The sequence below is a fragment of the Tenrec ecaudatus genome, chromosome 4 (assembly GCF_050624435.1).
Source record: "Tenrec ecaudatus isolate mTenEca1 chromosome 4, mTenEca1.hap1, whole genome shotgun sequence".
Taxonomy (NCBI): Eukaryota; Metazoa; Chordata; class Mammalia; order Afrosoricida; family Tenrecidae; genus Tenrec; species Tenrec ecaudatus.
In genome coordinates this window covers 99,587,000-99,608,127 of record NC_134533.1, presented here as the reverse complement: position 1 = coordinate 99,608,127, position 21,128 = coordinate 99,587,000, and the positions used below count along the sequence as shown (strand labels likewise).

Genomic DNA, 21,128 nt, shown 5'->3' with positions numbered 1-21,128 from the left:
CTGACATAGGGTAAGTGGCAGGGAATATTTGTTGAGTGAATGCAGAAATTTACATGATAAACTTTATTCTGCTGTCAGATATATTCTAGCCCAAGACATTTCTATGGATGGTTTATAAAGCTCTTCAAAGGCATCATAAAAGAAATGGAGTTCTTATCATATTATAGAAACCAAAGACACCATGTATCATGTATTTATACACAAAATACCTTTGTTGTATACATATATGTATGTACATAAAAGAGACATTTTTTGTGTTGGACATATTTGAAAATACGTCCAAGAATTCCTGATCAAAACACATGAGGAACCCTGCTGGAGCTGTTAAGTAAGCCTTGGATTACTAACCACAAGATCACCAGTTCAAACCCACTAGCTGTGCCACAGGAGAAAGTTGAGGCTCTTTGTTCCTGTTAAAATTCACAGCATAGGAACTTCCGTAGCGGGTCACTAAGAGTCAGAATCTGTTCAATGACAGGGGGTTTGGGTCACAGTGAGATTCATTCACACTGTCAGGAAAGCTCCTTGTAGTGTCTTATTCTTTTGAGAATAGATCAGGCGACTCCTCTTTACCCTGTGACCATAAAACTAGAAATCTCCATTAGCCCATGCCTTTCACTACTGCTCCAATATGGACAATGAGTCAGAATGGACTCCATGGCTGTCAGTAGAGGAGTCCCGATGGCGGTGTCAGGGAAGTGTTGCACTGCTAGCCACAAGGGGTGGGGTGGGGGGATCAGACCCATCAGCGGCTCCCTGGGAGAAAATTGAGGCTAGCCACTCCCCTAGAGGTTTACACCGCGCTGTCCCTCTCTAGGGTGGCTGTTAGTTTGAATCAATTTGATGGCACTGAGCAGAGGCCCAGAGGGAAGATCAAGTAGAGCTTCATTTAGTAACTTCCAGCTCGTTCTCTGTAAACCCGCTGGACAGGGGTTGAAATGAATCCCAGCTCATCAGAACTAAGCAGGCGATTTAGACAAGTCCTCTAATCTTGCTGCACTTGGTTTCCTCTGTAAAATGAGATGATAATTACATCTACTTCCCAGAGGCAGATGAGGATGGATTGCATGTACATACAGTAGGTTGGTTTGGGCTAAAATAAATGATCAGCAAATATTCATCATGATCAGTTACTGCTCTTTTTTTTTTTTTTTTTTTGGTCTTTCCTTTGAAACATCAGCTTACAGTTGGGGACGTCTCAGAAACACTGGGGCTGACGTCACATCCTCTAGAAGCTGACCAGATACAAACTCTATTTGTGACAGTCACACAGACACACAACGTCTTCTCTTCAAGTAAGGCAGGCAAGTGCGAGGCTTCTCCTGCTGGGCTCCTCAGACCCAAGAGAGCTTCCAGGGACCTAACAAGATCCTCTGCCCAAGTTGGCACAGCCTCGGCGCTTTACCTAACCAGGCAATTGCTGCTGGTCCGTGCAACTTCCTATCGTGCCTTTCTTTGCTTTGACCAGATCATTTTGCCAAAGTAGATATTGAACTGAAAATTCCAAAAATACGGTGTCACCATTTTTTTTCCCTGCTGAAAATCTCCCCCCATTGGAGATCCTAAAATCACAACACAAGATTTCAAAATGGCCAGGGTGTGAATGAGCTCTGTTGCTTCATATTCCTCATGCAACAGTTGTTTCCGATGTGGCATTATAAGGCACCGCACGCACAGCCCCAGCTTCCCAAAAACAAGACTAGTGAGGGACCCATGATGCTCTGAGCACCCAGGTGCCCACCAAGTAAGGCTCCTCTGCAGAGACACTGGGAGGGAAGCCAGGAGTTACCTGTGCTTGAAAGAACGGCCATGCTCAGCCCGAAGACCTTGCCCCTGCTGCTCCTGCTGCACACACAGCTCTGCCACGCTCTCCCCATCCTCACCAAGCCATCCAAGGAGAGAAGCCGGGACACTGTTCAGGTAAACTAACGACCAAAGTCCCTGTGCAACGAGTGGCAGGTGTTTCTCAGCATCGGGAAACTGGGTGGGTCGTTTCTCTTCTTCGTTAGAGCCGCTGAAAGGACTGATCTGGGTGTTTCGCTGGAGGCTGCAAGGTTCAGTTTAGTGAATTGGGGAGTTCCAAACAGGCTCGGACTGGGTCCTTGGGGCATGATGGCAGGCTGGCTCTTCGAGGCTCAGGGCCATTGTGCAGCTGTGCTGCCTGCAGCTGGAGAGCCCTTTGAGAAGGAATGGAGTGAATTACAAAACTAAGTGATTGCTTGCCTTTCTGTTACCTAATATTTTCCTTTCCACTGTTTCGGCAGCCTGGTGCATACAGTATAGACTCCCCCTTATAGTCAAAATTCCCAGGTGTAGGAGAGAGCATGAGGTAGAAGATGGAAACAAAGCAGGAATTAATTCACAATCATTTACCGGGCATCAGGTAGTGGGGCTGTTTATAATCTCCTGGCAGCCCTATACAAACAGAGTTAAAACCTTTTTCTCTGTAAAGAGTTAGTCTCAGAAGCCCTCAGGGCACTTCCACCCTGTCCCATGGGGTGGCATGAGCCAGCAGTGATTTGATGGCTGTGAGTGAGTCACAGTATAACCTGGGGCAATATTTAAGAAGCACATGGAAATACCACTACATATTTGCACACACAATTTTCTTAGCCTTAACACTTCTAGAAAGGTGGTTTTCCTGTTTCTCACTTTTGCTGTCTCTTAAAATAATAACATAACTTCTGGCCTCTAGCTACATTCACGGGGCTAATTCACTGAGTCCTTACAAGTCACCTGCTAAGTGTCGCACAGGCAGTATCTTATTTAATCCTGGCATGTGGATGTTATTATTTCTAAGTTAGAGATGGGGGATGTGACCCTTAAATCAATTAACCGATGTGCCCCAAGTCTCACAGTTAATTGGGGGAAGAGCCAAGATATGAACTCAAATCTGTCTGATTCTAAACTTATGTTCCATCTTATGTAACTTACAAAAGACTAGGCAGAAAAAGGTAAGGTAAATATTGCTAACATTCCTCAGAGACCTTAGTTCTAAAAGGACACTCGTTCCTTAGAAAGAGTGACTTTGGTGAACAAAATACTTATACTAATGATACTTCTATTGCCTAAAAGGGGAGGGGCCCTGGTGATATAGTGAGTTACCTAACTGGGCTGCTAAGTGCAAGGTTAACAGTTTGAATCCCCCAGGTGCTCTGCAGGGGAAAGAGGAGGCTCTCTTCTGTAAGCTTGCAGTCTTGGAAAGTCAGGAGAGCTGGGTTCTACTCTCTTCTCTAGGGTTGCTATGAGTTGGAATCAGCTCGATGGCAGTGAGAGTTTTATTGCCTAAAAACATAGTTGGAGTTCTTTTTAAAAAACAACAAATTCTCCTTTGAGATGCAACATAGTGAGTTGGTACCTGAATTATAATCTTGGCATGTTCCTTAGCTCTCTAAGCCTTCCTTTTTTCATAAGGATAATTAAACCTATTATGTAGTAGTGTTTGGAGTCCCTCAGTGATTCAAGTGGTTAATGTCCTTGGATGCTAAGGCAACTCAGAATAAAGGCCTGGCAATCAACTATGGAAAGATCACAGCCATTGAAGAACCCAATGGAGCACAGTTCTTCGATGCTCAGGGGGTTGCCCTGAGTCAGACTAGACTCCACAGCAACTCGTTTGTTCTCTTGTCCGTACTAGCATTTAGAAGGTTAAAAGAGATGATCTGCATGGCACAATTCCTTTTTAAATAAAAGCCTGGGAATCTCATTGCTGTAAAATGTCATTTTATATGTAGTAATTATCTCTTTTATTGGGGCTTGTACAACTCTTATCACAATCCATCCATCCATTGTGTCAAGCATATCTGTGCATTTGTTGCCATCATCATTCTCAAAACATTTGTTTTCTACTTGAGCCCTTGGTATCAGCTCCTCATTTCCCCCCTCCTTCCCTGCTCCCCTCTCCCTCATGAGCCCTTGATAATTTATCAATTATTATCATTTTGAGACTCTTATTTTATGCACATGCATTAACTAGAATACTGAATGGAAGGGCTGTTCTTTCTAAGAGGTACTGTTCTATCTAAGTCAAACTGCAAGTTTGTGTTTCTGCTTCCATGGCTGTCTTAGGTTATTAGTCATGGTTTGATCCCAGGAGTAATCTAGATAGAAATGAAAAACACTCAGAAAACTGAAGGCGATGTCACAGAAATACACACGTGTGTTTGTCTTTTGCAGAATTACCTAGAAAAGTTCTATCAATTGCCCAAGACTCAGGAGCAAATAGAAAGGAAGAAGAATGCTAATGTGATTGTTGAAAAACTTAAAGAAATGCAGCAGTTCTTTGGGTTAAAAGTGACCGGGAAACCAGATGCTGAAACCTTGGCGATTATGGAAAAACCTCGCTGTGGAGTGCCTGATGTTGGTGATTTTATGTTAACCCCAGGAGAACCCAAGTGGCAACACACAGACCTGACCTATAGGTGGTATTTCTTGAGTGTCTGAATTCATTCATTCTGTGGGTATCCGTTGAGCTTTTAGGATTAGCGGGCAGTCTTCTAGGATTTGGCAGACACCAGGGACAAACATTCTCGACCTCGAGAAGTTGCGATCCTAGTGAATGTGTAGTTGAATGAAAAGGTAGGAAGTCCAGGAACTCTTTTCACTCGCAAGCCTACGATTTTTGTCTTCCTTCACCAATCAAGAGGACGGTGCTGAGGAGAGACTCTCTGTGAGCACTTACTTCAGCACCCCCTCCAAACTGAATTGCTACTAGAACAAAATCTAGTTGCTGTTGACATCTACTTCCATGATAAGAAGAGCCTACAATGGTTATTTGTATTTATCAAGTTGACTGGGCTTTCGTGTTTTACTTGGCTAGTCAGATACTAGTCTCATTGTCGTCATGAAGTAATTAGAGGTGGTCAGTCCGTTGATCTTCAGTAGATCCTATAACATGATAGGACATTGACATTGGTATAATGTAGTATGGTCATGTTCCATAATGTAATCTAATGCAATAGAATCAGACAATCCATTAGAAAGGGAGTTTCTCTCAGGTGAATTCTGCCACCCGATTTTGCCAGAACCCTCACATGTCACCATTCTGCACTCTGTCTGCCCTGTGGACTCTCCGATATTTGTTTAACTATTATGTTACAAGTAGTGAACTAAATGCTTTGTATATTTGTAATCCACATGGTAGTCTATGCTATTATCTTCATTTTATGAACATGGAAATTGGGGCTTAAAGACATAAAATAACTCGTCCAAGATCCTGGAGTTACCGAAGGCCCAAACCCAGGCATGAGCACTGTCTGTCCTCAACTCAGGCTCCTTTCATCCCTGTCTTCTAATCTTCCCCATTGGTAACACATCGGGTGTGCAAGTCACTCAATATATCAGGTTATTGATATCCTATCATTCTGTTGATACCCTGTTACTCCAGACAATAATGAACCCTTTACATATCTTCTCACTTTGAAGGATTAGAAATTACCCATCCTATGTGGAAAAAGCTGATGTGGAAACATATATTCAGAAAGCCTTTCAAATCTGGAGTGATGTATCACCCCTGAACTTCACCAAGATCTCAGAAGGAGAAGCAGACATTGAAATTGGGTTTTTCCAAAGAGGTATTCTCAAAACTATCATTCTCAGTTTTTCTTTTTATGGACAACCTGAGAGTCAGCAAAGACATAACGTGTATGTTTTTATTTCAGAGCATGGTGACAATTCTCCATTTGATGGGCCCAATGGAATACTTGCTCATGCTTTTCAACCAGGACCAGGTATTGGAGGAGATGCTCATTTTGATGCAGAAGAAACATGGACCACCTCCTCCGAAAGTAAGTTGAGCCCACGCGCAAAATAGGAAGGAACCTTGGCCATGCTACAAGCAAGGTCCCCATGCAAGTGTTTGTGGTATTTCAAACTCAATCAGACTGATCAAATAACAGTTCTACTACAGATCGTAACTTAATTCAGGTTTAGAAAAATACTGACTATATTTCTAGGATAGAGATCAGAAAACTATAGCCTGGGATCAAATCTCATCTGGAACAACCCCTCCCCTGCCCCGCCCCCCTTTTGGGTACGGTTTTATTGAAACAGGTCCACATTCATTTATTGGCAGGTTGTCCATGGCTGCTTTCAGGATACAGTGGTAGAGAGAGAGACCACGTGGCCCACGAAGCCAAAAGTACCGTCTATCTATACCTTTATAGGCAAAGTTTGCTGAACTCCACTTAAAAGTATTCAATTCTTTTCATATTTTGAAATTGAATGATGGTTATATAAAACTCTACTCACTGTCTTTAAGTCAGTGCCGACTCAACCCCCTGTGGGTTTCTGAGTCTGTTACTGTTCGTGAGAGTAGCAAGCTCAGTCTTTCTCCTGAGAAGCTGCTGGTGGTTTCGAACTGCCCACCATGTGGGTCACAGTCCAATGGGCAACCACTACACCCCCAGTACTCGTCAGGGGTAGAAAGTCCCTATCATTTAAAATTAAGGGAAAAAACTGAATTCTTTTTTAAAAAAACTGATCTCTTTAGAAAAGAGCAATTGCTTTCTTGTTCACCTAGTTATTGCATTTTCTAAGTTCTCTTTCAATGATATGCTCCAATGTAGCAAGTCATTCATTTCAAGAGAAGGCTCATAATAAGAAGGCTGCAGGGAAGAAAGGAAGCTATACCATATGATACTTTACAAAAGTATCTTAGTCTTGGCTTTCTAGAGAAGAAAAAGCAGTGAAATAGATAAATGATCGATAGATAGAAGATAGATAGATAGATAGATAGATAGATAGATAGATAGATAGATAGATATAGAAATTTACATCAAGAAAATGGCTCACGTAGTTATAGAAGCAGGCAAGTCCAAGCCCAGGCAGGCTCCAGGTCCATGGGTCAGAGGTCAGGTTAAAGCTTCCTCTGAGTCACAGAGCTGTGATGCTTGTCAGGAAATGCACAGGTGGGCGGCTGCAGAGACAATGACTGCAAGGTTGTGGGTCAGCTAACAGGCTTTGGGGCGTGGGGGGCGGGGGGCAGCAATCTGACAGGCTATTGGCTCAAGTCCGGAGAACCTGACGTCTGCAAGCCAAATGTAGGCTCCAGGCCCAGCAAAAAACAAGTAAGTATATACGGGAATCAAATCTCACCCTTGAGGTATCATGTGAATAGGGGTGTTGCATTCCACCCTCACCTTGTCCCGCTATGGAGGCTTATAGCAGAGTGGCTGTGATTACATTGTACTAAACCAGGCCTTAGTGGATTACGAGATGTTAGCTGACAAACCACTGAGAAATTGACACAGAACATTAACTACCATGCAAGGACAAGGGACAATACACCACAGAGTATCTTCTAAAATAACAACGGGAGAGACACCTGTATCCTTGCTTTGTGACTGTTATTCTTGTTATGTTCTAGTCATATATGTTTTGTCTCTTACACCAATTCCCTGGATCCAGAACTGACACATGACACCCGAAGACACGTGATAACACCCCACTGTTCTGTAGCCGCCATGCTAGTCCAGATAGTCAGTATTTCTCATCTGAACTAAGTGAGCCAGGTCCCTAATGACACTCCACTTCCAACCACTGATCCCTCCTTTTTCCCCCACTAGCTGTGGCAAGATTTGTCCTTGGAAAGTCAATCTTGGAACATATTCCAGTCCTGCTTAAAACTCTCATATTCTGTACCAAATAAGGTCTAAATAGCTTCATTTGGCATGAAAGTCTTTTGGTGAATTTCTACACTAATTTTTTTCTTGACCTGTCTTCATAGTCCATACACATGCCAACCTCTCCGTTACTAGATCTCTGTTTGTGCTTTTCAACATCTCTAAAGTTGTTCACATAGCTTCCTCCTCCCCAAATGCCCTTCCCCATCCAGCAAGCCCACCTTTCACACACACTCTCTCTCATCTTGCCATACTAAATCACACTCAGCTTCCTGCTTTGTCTTTTATCTGGAACATTCTTTACCCGCACAATCACTCAAGCCTGTGCTACCTCACTGCTTGCCCTTCGTTATTCTGGGCATTCAAGTTGCTCGCACACATATCTCTCTTTCTTGGCCATGTAAGCAGAGAATGATGGCAACCTCACACCTACCTTGTCACACTGTAGTTCAAGAACTAAACAATAATCATTTTAATGCATACATTAATGCCACCACTTGCCTGTCAGTTTTGTCATGTTGTGGTGGCTTGTGTGTTGCTGTGATGCTGAAGGCTATGTCATTGGTATTTCAAAGACCAGCAGGATCACCCAAAGTGAATAGGTTTCAGGAGAGTTTCCAGGCTAAGAAGAGATCATAAAGAAGAAATAGGCTGTTCACTTCAGAGGGGTTAGCTACTGACCTGATGTCACTCCATGGATCACATCAAAACATTGTAACTTACTGAACACTTAGTGAGTAGAAGTAGAGCATTGGAAGAGACATGCCAGAAGAAGAGCCCCCTCAGGCCAGAAGGCACCCAATACATGACTGAAGAAGAGGTGCCTTCTCCAAGCAGAGGAGACCACAATGGGCAGGATGAAGTAAAGCCTGGGAGAGGAACGCCTTTGAGAGCTTCATTTGCTGGTGAAGCACAAATGAAACTGAGAAGAAACATCTGCAAACATCAATTGACCATCAGGCCTTGGAATGTGCTAGTATGAAACTAGGAAAAATATGAAAATAGGAAAATTGGAAGTTGTGAAAAATACAATGGAAAAACATAAAAATCAACTTTCTAGGCATTTGTGAGCTTACATGGATTGGTGTTGGCCATTTTGAATCAGAAAATCATACCGTTTACTAGACTGGGAATGGCAAAATCAAGAGGAATGATGCTGTATTCATCATCAAAGAGGACATTTCAGGGTCTGTCTTGAAGTAACATGCTGTCTGTGATAAAATAATGTCTATCCACATAGAAGGAAATTCAATCAATACAAATGTATGCATCAATAGAATTTTATCACTCGAGCAATTGATGCAGAAATGGAAGAATTCTACCAACGCCTCCGTCTAAAACTGACCAAACATGCAATCAAGATGTATCAATCCTGTTGGTGGTTGGAATGCAGGCGCACAAAACAAAGAAGGAACACTCATTGGAACACGTCACTGTGAAAAAGGTGATGGAAAAGAAGCTGGAGGTGGCATGAGAGAACTGTGCAAAATCAAAAAGCTCTTCATCTCAAATACCTTTTCTCAACAACAGAAAAGGTGCCTATTCACGTGGACATCTCCACATAGAACCCACAGAAATCAAATGGACTATACCCGGTCTCTGTAAAACAAGATGATGGAGAAGTTCAATATCAGCAGCTAAAACCAGGCCAGAGACCAACTGTGGAACAGACCATAAATGGAAGTTCAGGTTGAATTTGAGCAAAGTGAAAACAACGTCACAAGAGCTAAAATACAACCATAAGTCTCTCCCACCTGAATTTCGACAACATCTCAAGAATCGATTTGATGTATTAGACACTAATAACCGAAGACCTGAAAAACTGAATGACATCGAGAACATCATGCATGAACAAAGCAGCAAAGGTCATTGAAAGACAGGAAAGAAAGAACACATCAAAGTGTGTATCAGAAGACACAGTGAGACTTGCTCTTCATTGTACAGTAATGATGACAAATAGAAGAAATGGTGACATCAAAGAGCTGAGCAAAAAATTTCCAAGGGCAGCAGGCGAAAACTATGTCAAATGTTATAAGGAAGTGTGCCCAGCCCTACAGTTAGAAAACCAGACAGGAAGAATATGCTCAGCATATCTTAAACTAAAGCACAGAAAGAAAAAGTCAAGCCTCAAGTTGCAACATTGAAAGATTCTTTGTGCAGAATAATGAAAGATGTAGGAAACATCAAAAGAAGATGGAAAGACTACCCAAAGTGACTGTCCCAAAAAACAAAAAAAGGAGTTGACATTTACCATTTCAAGAAGTAGCATATGAGCAAGAACTAATGATAATGAATGAAAAAATCCAAGCTGCGGTGAAAACGTGAGCCAAAAACGAGCCTTCAGCAATTGATGGAATGCCAATGGAAACGTTTCAACATGCCAGTGTAGCGCTGGAGCCATCACTGGTGTATGCCAAGTAATTTGGAGGACAGCTACTTGGGTGACTGTCTGGAAGAGGTCCATATTTGCACCCCTTCCAAAGAATAGTGACCTAACAGGATATGCAAATTAGAGAACAATATCATTGGCCTCACATACAAATAAAATGTTGCTGAAGATCGTCCAACAACTGCTGCAGCGGTACATTGACAGGGAGCTACCAGACGTTCAGGCTGGATTCTGAAGACGACGTGGAACAGGGGATTTCACTACCAATGTCAGAGGGATCTTAGTGGAAGGTAGAGAATACCAGAAAGATGCTTACATGTATTTTGTTGACTACGCAATGATCGATGTACAACCCCACCTGCCCAGGGGGATGAACAACCGAAACTTGGCTGAGGGGAGACAGCGGACGGTGTAAGATAGGAAAATAATAATGATTTGTAATTTATCAAAGGGTCACGTGAGTGAGGGTAGGAAGGGGAAAAAGAGGAACTGATACCAAGGGCTCAATTGAAAGTAAATGTCTAGAAAATAATGATGACAATGTATGTACAAATGTGCTTGATACAATGGATGTATGGATTGTTATAAAAGCTGTAAGAGCCCCCAATAAAATGATTTAGTTTAACGAGAGAGAGAGAGAGAGAGAGAGAGAGAGAGAGAGAGAGAGAGAGAGAAAGATGGAGTAGGAAAGGTGGTTCTGGCTGAAAGGTTGCTGCTCCCTTGGAGATTATATTCCTGTCAGATGTCAGGCCTTTCATCACACATGCTTGCATTGCAGATTACAACTTGTTTCTTGTTGCTGCTCATGAATTTGGCCACTCCCTGGGGCTTTCTCACTCCTCGGATCCTGGTGCCTTGATGTACCCCACCTACGCTTTCAGCGACCCGAGCACCTATTTGCTCCCTCAAGATGACATCAATGGCATCCAGACCATCTACGGTAAGGTCACCTGGAGGTGATGATAACACTTGGTGGGAGCTGGAAACAGGGCCCAGCAGGCCCCACTGAAGAGCTGAGCATCTCTCGCTTTGCACATCTCTCTGTCGCTCTCCCCTGAGCACGTTGAACTCTGCAGGTTCTCTGGAGCTCACGTTGCATTCGCAAAGGAGGCTTGGCTATGGGGAGCTAAGCATGCTTGGCAAATGTAAGGAAAATAATAGGAAGAACTGCATCACATTGCTTTTCCAATGAAAAAGAAATTAAAGGTACAACTACCCTTTTTTCTACAACAATCCTGCTCCTCGATATATTTCCTCCCCCTAAAAATCCCACAAAGCCCCAGCAGGGCCATGTCCAAGGCCTGCCTAGGATGTCTGCTACCATGTTGTTGGCGGTGCTGTAGGAGTGGGAGAGCAGCCGAGGGTGGACCAGGAGGAGGAGATGCGGATGAAATGTGGGGCGTGTGCAAGCTGGAGTGCTGGGCCACAGCCGCAGCAAAACTTCCTCGTGCCTGTGGCAAGAACACAGAGAGATCGAGACAACATGGTGCTTAGTGAAACGGAATCAGAATTATACATATTACACAGAGTATAAAGTATATCTCACAACATGAATTAAAATGCATATAGATGAAGCGAGACATTTTCAAGAACATAGTCTACAAAAAAGGGTAATGAACACATAAAAATAGTGGTCTCTAGCGATAACAGGGGAACGGAGTGGAATGTGGAGAGGATAGGGATGTGTTTTTAAAGGCCGAACTGACGCTTCTCAGGGTCTGCGTAAAATCATTACAAGTCTCCACCCTCTTCTCCTAGTCGCTGGAAGGATGAACAAGAGAGCAGGGAAGCATTCCTATTGTTTGTTCAGGTGGCAATGAGTAGATGTGAGATTTAATGGTACTGCATGTGACAGAGTAGAATTGTCCTGTGGAGTGTTCTAAACTGCAATCTTTACTGCAGCAACTTGCCAGTCTCTCTTCCGTAGAGCCATGGACTGTCAACATGGCAGGTTAGTCCTCCATTAAGCAGAGTGGGGCGGGGTGGAGGGGGGTCAGCACTGCACAGCCAAACCTACCAGGGTGCTAGAACCATAACATTTCGTTCTTGACCACAGAACGTCTAAGAATGAGAAGCCCTTCTCTCATTGCCTCTCCTCCTCAACGCCTTTCTCCACCCCCTCCAAATCCCCTTCTTGCCTCAAGAATGCTTTAACGTCTCTGAATTGGTAGCATAGCCCTTAAGTCTATAAAGAGAAAAAGAAGTAAAGCAATCTTCCTTCAAAGGCTATTAATAAAGCTCAATTTAGGCTTACATCTTGGGGTGAAAGGTCAGGTCTTTATTTGGGAGTGGGTTTTGAAGGGGAAGCAGAAATAGATAAAGATTAGAAACAATGGGGGAAAGGGGGAGAAATGGGGAAAAAGGTACCAAGAACGGTTGTTGTTGCTGTTTTTAAGAGGGTGTGGGGTTATACTCAAATTTCTTGACTTCACAATTCAGCTTGGAACTGGCTCCATAAACCATTCTTCCTCTTCTTAAAAAAATTAAGAGGGCCAGGTCTACAGTGACTTCAATGTCTTTGGGATAATCTGGTAGCTCTCCTCGCCACATTGAAACTCCTTCGTCTTTCTGGAAAGTGCCAGGCTTATCTTGATACTCAACATAAGCTTTTCTAATTTCTTTTAACAGGGCCTTCAGACAACCCTATCAAACCCACTGGCCCAAGCACCCCCAGAGCCTGTGACCCCAGATTGACTTTCGACGCTATCACCACACTGCGGGGAGAAATATTTTTCTTTAAGGACAGGTATAAGATGGAGTAGGCCCTTCCTTTGACTTCCCTTACTGGCGTGACCTTGAACAGAATTCTAACTGAGTCAGACATTTCCCACCTTTTCCTTTGAATTCTACAGTTACTCATCTCATTGGTATTTTTGGTGCTTTCTGGATAATTTAAAACATCAAGGGAAAAAGAAAACTGAAACGTGTAAACTGGGGTTTATCTGCTTGAAGACACCACAGTTAGGTTTGCCTGGCACCAATCCATCATTTAATTCTATCCCCAGTCAGTCAAGTAAATGGAAACCATCCCTTAACTAGCTGTGTGGCGGGGGTGGGTGGCCGCAAGCATTTCAGTGCCTAGGTTTGTCATGCTTGCATTGGCTGTTTTGAGATTATATAACTAACCAAAAAGTTGGTTCGTACTCGTCCAGAGAAGCCTTGAAAGAAAGGCCTGGTGACCTGCTTCCAAAAAGTTTTGAAATCCTTCCAAAACACAGTTCTACTCTTAAAAACCTGACTACCTAGAGTTGGAATCAATGGCACTGCAAACAAGTTCGGGTTTTTGTTTTGCCTTCTGAGCAGAGATTGAGTGTATTTGCTTTTGCCTTCTGCTGTGAACAACATACTCTCCAATTTTTTGAGAATTATAATGAATGATACTAACAAATTAAGATTTGTCATCGTGTCAGAAAAGGACAAAGCAAAGTATAATCCAGTGATCCAGTGTGGCAATTCTTATCAACACCTCTGAAAACTGGAAGGTGCTCAGCAGATGGGCAGTATCTCCCCAAGGGCAGGCCATGTGCTGGCCATTGTGATAGCATGCTGCATCCAATAGCGTATTAGATTCCCCCAGCGAGTTTCCTCAGTGTCGTTACTAGACCAAGATTCGCAGAAGCTGCCTGTTTAAATTGTTGTGTGTGGGTTTGTGTGTCTGTGATTTATTTTACCCCTTGTTTTTCTCTTTCTTTGTGTTTGTTTGTTTTTCAGGTACTTTTGGAGAAGACACCCCCAGCTACGCAGCGTCGAAATGAACTTTGTGTCTCTATTCTGGCCAGGCCTGCCAAATGAAATACAAGCTGCTTATGAAGATTTTGATGAAGACCTAGTCTTCTTATTTAAAGGTAGCTGCGGAAGGTTTTCAACTGATTTGGAGTTCCGCCTGGAAGGAGGAAGCAGGCTTGTGTGCGTTCTTGGCGTAGTTATCTAGTGTTTGCTGTCATGCACACCTGCAATACCATAAGTGGGTACTTTTCCCACGGTTCAGCAAGCTACCAGTCCGCATATTTTCCCACTCGGGTGACAAGTGCGTCTGAGTCGAGTCCAGGTCCCCCAGTGGAGTTTCCGCATTGAAGCTCACTGAGGCAGCCTCTGGGACCTGCTGTGCACACTGAAGATCCGGCATTCAATGCCCTAGCGTTCCACGGCACCCCGGCCTGGTCCCCAGGATGGACCCAGGAGTCCGAGTCAATGTGACCCATTTGGTTCATCCACCAAAGACACTCCCCCTCGTGTCCCCAGGAGTATTTTCAGCCATCCTTCCCACCAACTGGAGGTCGGTCCTCCCTCTTTTCCTCCAACAGACATGCATTTGTGTCCCCCAAACGTGTTTAATCCCTTTCCCCTCTCCCGGCGTGTTTTTCCCATCAGTATCCCTCATCCCTCAGACAGGACTACTTATTTATAGATATAGGGATCAGGATTTGATCCTGATATAGGGGGGGGGGCGGGGTGGCGCACATTTCAATCTGTAGCAGGGTTCTCCCAGATTCGGAAAAGGTGAGCCAATGAGAGAGCAGGCCATGTTTTGGTGACCAGGTTTGCTTAGGTTATGTCCTTAGGTTCTGTCTGCCACAAATTTCTCTAGGACCGTAGGCAAATTGTAGCCTCTTCAAACTTCCCTTTTCTCAACTCCAAAATGAGAGAACCACATCGGTTTTTCCACCCAACTCCAATGTTTCCAGATTTCCGAAGGCCACAATTTAATCTTTGTCTAGAAGTCATGTGAAACAAATATCCAATTGTGGTGTCCTTGAATATCAGGCTACGAAATTTTCATTCTTTTTTAAGGTACTGTGAAATCGCAAGGCAGCTCATCATCCCAAAGGGTTACCTTTATCATACTCATCTTTTAAAGATTATTAGTTCTGTAATCGATTTCATTTGTATGCAGTATGTATACATGAAGTGGTGTGCATTTTATTGTAAAATGTGGAGAACATTACTTACCATACAACCTGGATCATTGGCAGGCAACCAGTACTGGGCTCTGAATGGCTATGATATTCAGCCAGGTTATCCCAAGGACATCTCAAACTATGGCTTCCCCAGCAGCATCCAAGCCATTGATGCAGCTGTTTTCTACAGAAGAAAAACATACTTCTTTATCAATAATCAATTCTGGAGGTAAGGTAACTTTTTTTCCAATTAGACATTGAAGTCTGCGTTTCTTACACTATCTACCAGCCACTAACGATGGTAAAAATTCATGACCCTGAAGATTTTTTTTAAAAATCTAGGTGGTTTTTTATTGAGTTTAGGTAAAATATATCCTTTTTTCAGAATAAAACTGTTAGTGCTTTGACCTTTGAAAATTTCATTTTTATGAACGAAAATTATGCAAATGGTATCGAGGAATCTGTATCATGGAAAACAGTAAGGTTCTAGGATGGGAAGTAAAGAAAGCATTCGGTTGAGTATGCACTCAAGCATTATGCAAATAGCCTATGGACTTGAGTGTTCCAGTTAGACTTATTTATGTTTATTCATACACACATGCATGTGAACATTTATGTGTACACATACATACAGTTGAACCTATGAAGTAGGATTACAATCTTTAGAAAATAGAAGCTTTTAGTTTAGTGGGGAATGGGAACCAACTCTACATCAGCAATCAGCAGGCTTTTTTAATATTGATGATACCCATCTCATGAACACTGAGTCAATGCCGGCTCTTATGAGCCTATAGGACAAGGTCGGACTGCCCCTGTGAGTCTCCAAGACTGTATCTGGGAATAGGAAGCCCAATCTTTCTCGCATAGTGGCTGGTGGTTTTGAACTGCAGACCTTGAGGATCCCAGCCCAACTCTTAACCACTACACTACCAGGGCTCACCTAGTGATACCCATAACTTTTATAAATGGGTATGTACCCTTCGGTAAAGAAGTTGCCCCTTCTTAACCCCAGGAAAGAGGACATTGTGAGAATTGACAGAGAAAAAATATGTGAAAGCACTTTGTAGTCTGTTCACGTTAAAGAAAACTACTCTCAGTATACACTATATTTGTAGTACAGTATGCAACTTTTTTCCCTCAGATATGACAATGAAAAAAAATCCATGGAACCAGGATATCCAAAAAGCATAGCAAATACCTTTCAAATAACAGAAAGTAGAATTGATGCAGTCTTCTATCAGGATTGTAAGTAGAAAAAAAGTAACAACTTTCTTTAAATTATTATTTTAAATAGCATGTTTGCAACTGTTAATTACATCACAACAGGTGGGGAGGGATTATAATTGAAAATGTCTGAAACTCCACTTCCACAAGCTAACTCGACAAATCTCTTCCTTTACAGCCTTCTTCCTTTTCTTCTGTGGCCCAAGATACTATGCATTTAGTCTTAATTCCAATCGAGTTACTAGACTTGACAGAAGCAATAAATGGCTTAACTGTAGATAAAGTTTAAGCACATTCAAATTTGTATTCATTTTCTCTGAATGCAAATGGAAGAAAATTGAATTTGCATATCCATTACATCATATCTTTTTATACTTTGCTCAACAATAAATGGTCACACTGTTCGCCCCCACTGTATGCGCTGGGCCTGTCCTCGGTGAGAATGTGTGTGGAATGACCCACTGTTTGCAGAGATGAGTCCAACTGCCCACGCATTCTGTCTCAGGTGAGCACATCTATCACAATAGAACCACAGGACAATAGCTATCTTTTTCACCGCAAGGTTCACTATTCCATTACTTGCTTATGTGACTTCTATGTTTATATCTTCCTATTTCTTGAGATATGCCTTAAGTGTGTCCGCTGAACACAATGTAGTCCTAGGTTTTCACTATCTCTCAGAATGACAAACAACAGCCACAGTGCCCTTTGACGCTACAAAAAGTGTGATGCCATTTTGCACTCTTGGAAATGAATGTATTTGGTGCTTGTGTGCTACAGGAGCTCTGGTGGCACAGTGGTTAAGTGCTCTGCCAATAGGCCGAAAGGCTGGCATTTCAAGCCCACCCAGTGGCTCTACTGGAGAAAAAAATCAAGTGGTCCATTCTGTAAAGATTAAACCAAAAATGTATGATATACCACAAGCACAAGGGGAAAATAATAATTTTTTTAATGTAACTGCTTTTAAAAAATGTTTTTTATTAAATGAGAATCACAACCTTAAAAGCCCTCCAGTTTCCTTACCTATCAGATCGAAACACCAACCTGAGTGGTTACATAGGGTGAAAAGTAAAATTGAAACAGACTTCAATTTTGGGGTGACACACAAGCTAGTTCCCCCCCCCCCAAAAAAAATAGAGTCCAAACCAAAAACATCTCATTGTCCTCAAATTGACCCCAATTCAGAGCAAGCCAAACCAAAGAAACCAACTCGTGACCATTGAGATAATGGTCCCTCAGTGATCCTGGACAGGGTTCCCCAACGCTGTAAACCTTTGTGGGAGTAGACAGCCTCCTAGTTTTCCCTGAAGTGTCTAGTGGACTTGAACTGCCAACCTTGGGGTTAGCAGCCCAGTGCTTAACCCACAGCACCACCAGAGATCTGCCCCCATAGGGTTTCCAAGGCTGTAATCTTTAGGGAAGCAGACTACCACATCTTTCTTGCTCTGAGGGCCGGTGTGTTCAAACCAGGGACCTCCTGGTTAGCAGCCCCAGCATGTAACCGCCGCAGCACGAATGCTCCCTTCCCATAAAGAGGACAGTCTCATCAACCCTATGGGGCAGCTTCCCTCGGCAGCGAGTTGGCCTCAGCTCCACCGCGCACAGCAGCAACAGCAATTGCTATACGATAAACTACTGCTCGCAGGGTGCTAGCCTGGAAGCTCTCCTGAGGAGCTGGGGCATCTTCCCAGGAGAGCAGCAGAGTGGAGAGGGGCCCCTCCTGCCTCACCTCCTCCTTGCTCTCTTCTGCAAGAATCCATGAAATTAGCGACTGGAATCACTTGCTCCTTGCTTCCTTATTTCCTGGAACGACATACTACCTACACCTGCCCCAAGCCACGGTATTTTCATTTGCTTCAGATGCTTGTGAAAGTTGAACTTTGGATATGGAAAATCGAAGAAGAAATGATGTGTTTGAATTAGGGTGCTGGGGAAGAACATTGAAAGTTCGATGGATTGCCAAAAGAACACGCAAATCTGTCTCGGAGGAAGTACAGCCAGAATGCTCCTTGGGGGCGAGGAGAGTGAGACTTTGGACGTGTTATCAGAAAAAAAAAAAAAAACCCTGAGGAAGGACGCCATGCTTGGTCAAGTAGTAGGGCAATGAGAGAGAGGAAGGCCCTCAACCCGATGGAGTGACACGGTGGCTGCAACGCTGGGCTGGCGCACGAGAACAACGGTGAGGACAGCACGCGACCGGGGTTCTTTCTGTTGTACACAGCGTCGCTGGGAGTCAGAACAGACTCGCCAGAGCCTAGCAACACCAACACATCCCGTAAACAACAGCAACACATCCCGTAAACCACACCAACACACCTGTAAACAACACCAATACATTCCGTAAACAACACCAACACACCCCGTAAACAACACCAACACACCTGTAAACAACACCAATACATTCCGTAAACAACACAAAATTCCATGCATCTCACTGAATCCAGTGAAACAGTTTAGAGGTATACATTTGCAGAGGGCTCTTATCTGATAAGAACTTTAGATGTAGAACAAAAATGTCTAGTCCAGAGATCAAATTTCCATATTTTCCGTTTGTAAAGCAACTTATTACACACAAAAACTTGTGACTTGAAAATCTATTTCTTCTAGCACATTCTATTTTCTGACTCTCAACCTTTAAATTCCATAGATAACTAACACAGTATAAATAACTAAGTTGTTTCTTATTTTGGTTCAAAAATCATCTATTAAGTGAGTTTGAAATAAAGATTCTATTTCAAAATTATTGATTTGTAATCTACTTACAATTTTTTAAACGTCACCACATGGTCTAAAGTTGAAATAAGAAATAGCAAATTCCAGGTATATTCAACCATTTAGTTTCTTCTTAGAGAGATAATATTGATAAACATTTAGATACCACTTAACTCTTTATGAAGTATTTTATATTTAATATCCTCAAAAAATTCCTTTGGTGATACCAGGACATTATTCTCAACTTACTTTATAAGATGAGTAAATAGAAACTAATATATACTAATATAATAATATAAACTAATATATACTATCACTTCGCTCATTCATTTATTCAACAGAAAATAACCACTTCCGTGTCTCGGGTTCTACACTATGAGACAAATATACAAAGACTTCATCGCATCAACTTAACAAGAATAAATGACCCATAAAAACTGAGCTTTGCTTTCTTAACAGTAGAATCCATGTCAGACTGTTATGTTTCCTAAAACCTCCTATAAGGCTAGATTTCTAACATATTTTTTTAAAGGAAGAGTCATCTTTTCAGAACTCCTACTTATTATAGATTCTTGGCCCAAATTCTATTTATGCGTTGTTTTACATGAGAACTGAGTTCATGTTATTTCTTTAACTTGAGTCATAGGAGATGAGCTGCAAAAGGAAGAGTAATAAGGACTCTGAAAAGTAGCTGTTCCTTTTCACTTGAAGACTTCTTGACAACACATGGTATATTCTGATAGTTATAATAAAGTTTTATATGAATACAAGCGATGCAAAGATATAAGCTTAGAATGGAAATGATGAGATAGATCACTTTTAATCCTAGGTTGAGTTTCTTAGAAAGCAGAGAGGAGGCCAAGATCTTGTGGGGACTTCTTTTATTCCGGTTGTGGTGGTAGAAGGCAAGTGAGGGGCAAGCAGAAGGAACAAAGACCATGCTTTGAGTCAGGGAAATTCAACTCAGCCATGGCCAAGAAACTGAAAGCAGAAAAGACTAGGGTTTTCTAAATGTTGATCATCTGGAATAGTAGATAGAAAAAGAAAAAAATTCAGGTTGAGGCCCTGTAATGGGGAACAAACACAGAAGAGATGAAGACCCGCATCTCATAATTCATCCTTTCAAAAGCCTGGTGCTTGATTTGGGATTATTGCCTCACCTGCGAGTGGCACACACTCAAGGTCATGCTGCTGGCCACCATCTTTGAGCCCGACGCAATTTTTCATTCTCACCTTGAAGAGATGTGATTGTTGCTACGCAGTGCTCAAGCCCCCTTGTCTCCTAAGAGGGAAATTGAATTTCTAGTAGGGTTTCGATATATAATGTTTCCCATTCTGGTTTACTCACACTGAAAAACCTGGGATCCATTCCAGTGTGGCTTTGCCAGCCATGACTGAACTGGACTGACCTGTGCAGAGGTTAGACAGAGAAGGAGGAGAAGCTGATACAAGAGTGTGTTCTCAAGGCTGGGCTACAGGCAACTGGGGCTCCATTCCACCAGGACCTCTTGAGAAGCCTGCAGCATACCTTTCAATTATCCATTCATGAGACTCGTCCCTTGGGTGTTAATTCCTGGTTGCCTTTCTGATCTGGCAGGTATCTGTTGCATCCACTTGCCCTGGGCCCGTAGAGGAAGGGCACCCAGCATGCAATTGAGGTTGGGTTTTGTCAGAGCGAGGTGAGTGTAAGATTAGACAAACCTGTCCAAAGCCTCTGTAACTCAAACCTGAAGTTTGCCAAGAAGGTGACACACAGAGCTACAAGTATCTCCTACAGTTAGTTTTCTGGCAGGGAGACTTTTTTAAAAAACCTATTTACACATATGGTCACTGGGGAAATCTCAATCGAGCGATGTCTTCTAGTCTCTTACCCTAACACCCATTCTCCTTCACCCCTCTTCAATAGGAGCCCAGTTTCCTTCATGGTAGCAACGTATCCAGCTACAAAGTAGTATTTTGCCTCCCCCTCCTGTAAAATGTGGCCCTATGTTTTCAGTTCTAGCCAAAAAGGTAAAAGCAGAGTGGTGGGTCGGGCTTCTGGAAAGACTCAGAGTTTTCTCTTCTGCCTTCCTCCTTCCTGCCATCTGTCATGCAGCTACAACAGAACTCGAGGGGCCATGCGGAACCCTGAGTCAGCAGCACCCTGAGAGAGTGGTGCAGCAAGGTCAATGAGGCTGCCTCCTTTATGATGTCGAGCTGTCCGACAAGTCCTGAGTTGTCAAATCTGAACTTAATTTATGTGAGGAATGAACAATTTTTAATTTTATATTGAAGTAAAATATT

General features: G+C 42.7%; 1 protein-coding gene across 1 annotated transcript; it reads left to right on the top strand.

Annotated features, from left to right (window-relative positions):
• Positions 1-1,809: 1,809 nt before the first annotated feature.
• On the top strand, positions 1,810-16,415 carry MMP8 (matrix metallopeptidase 8). The gene is made up of 10 exons (XM_075548729.1): positions 1,810-1,920; positions 4,177-4,421; positions 5,425-5,573; positions 5,661-5,786; positions 10,790-10,951; positions 12,640-12,757; positions 13,723-13,856; positions 14,985-15,138; positions 16,051-16,154; positions 16,312-16,415. The coding sequence occupies exons 1-10, from the start codon at positions 1,810-1,812 to the stop codon at positions 16,413-16,415; spliced, it is 1,407 nt and encodes a 468-aa protein (XP_075404844.1).
• The last annotated feature ends 4,713 nt before the right edge of the window (positions 16,416-21,128 follow it).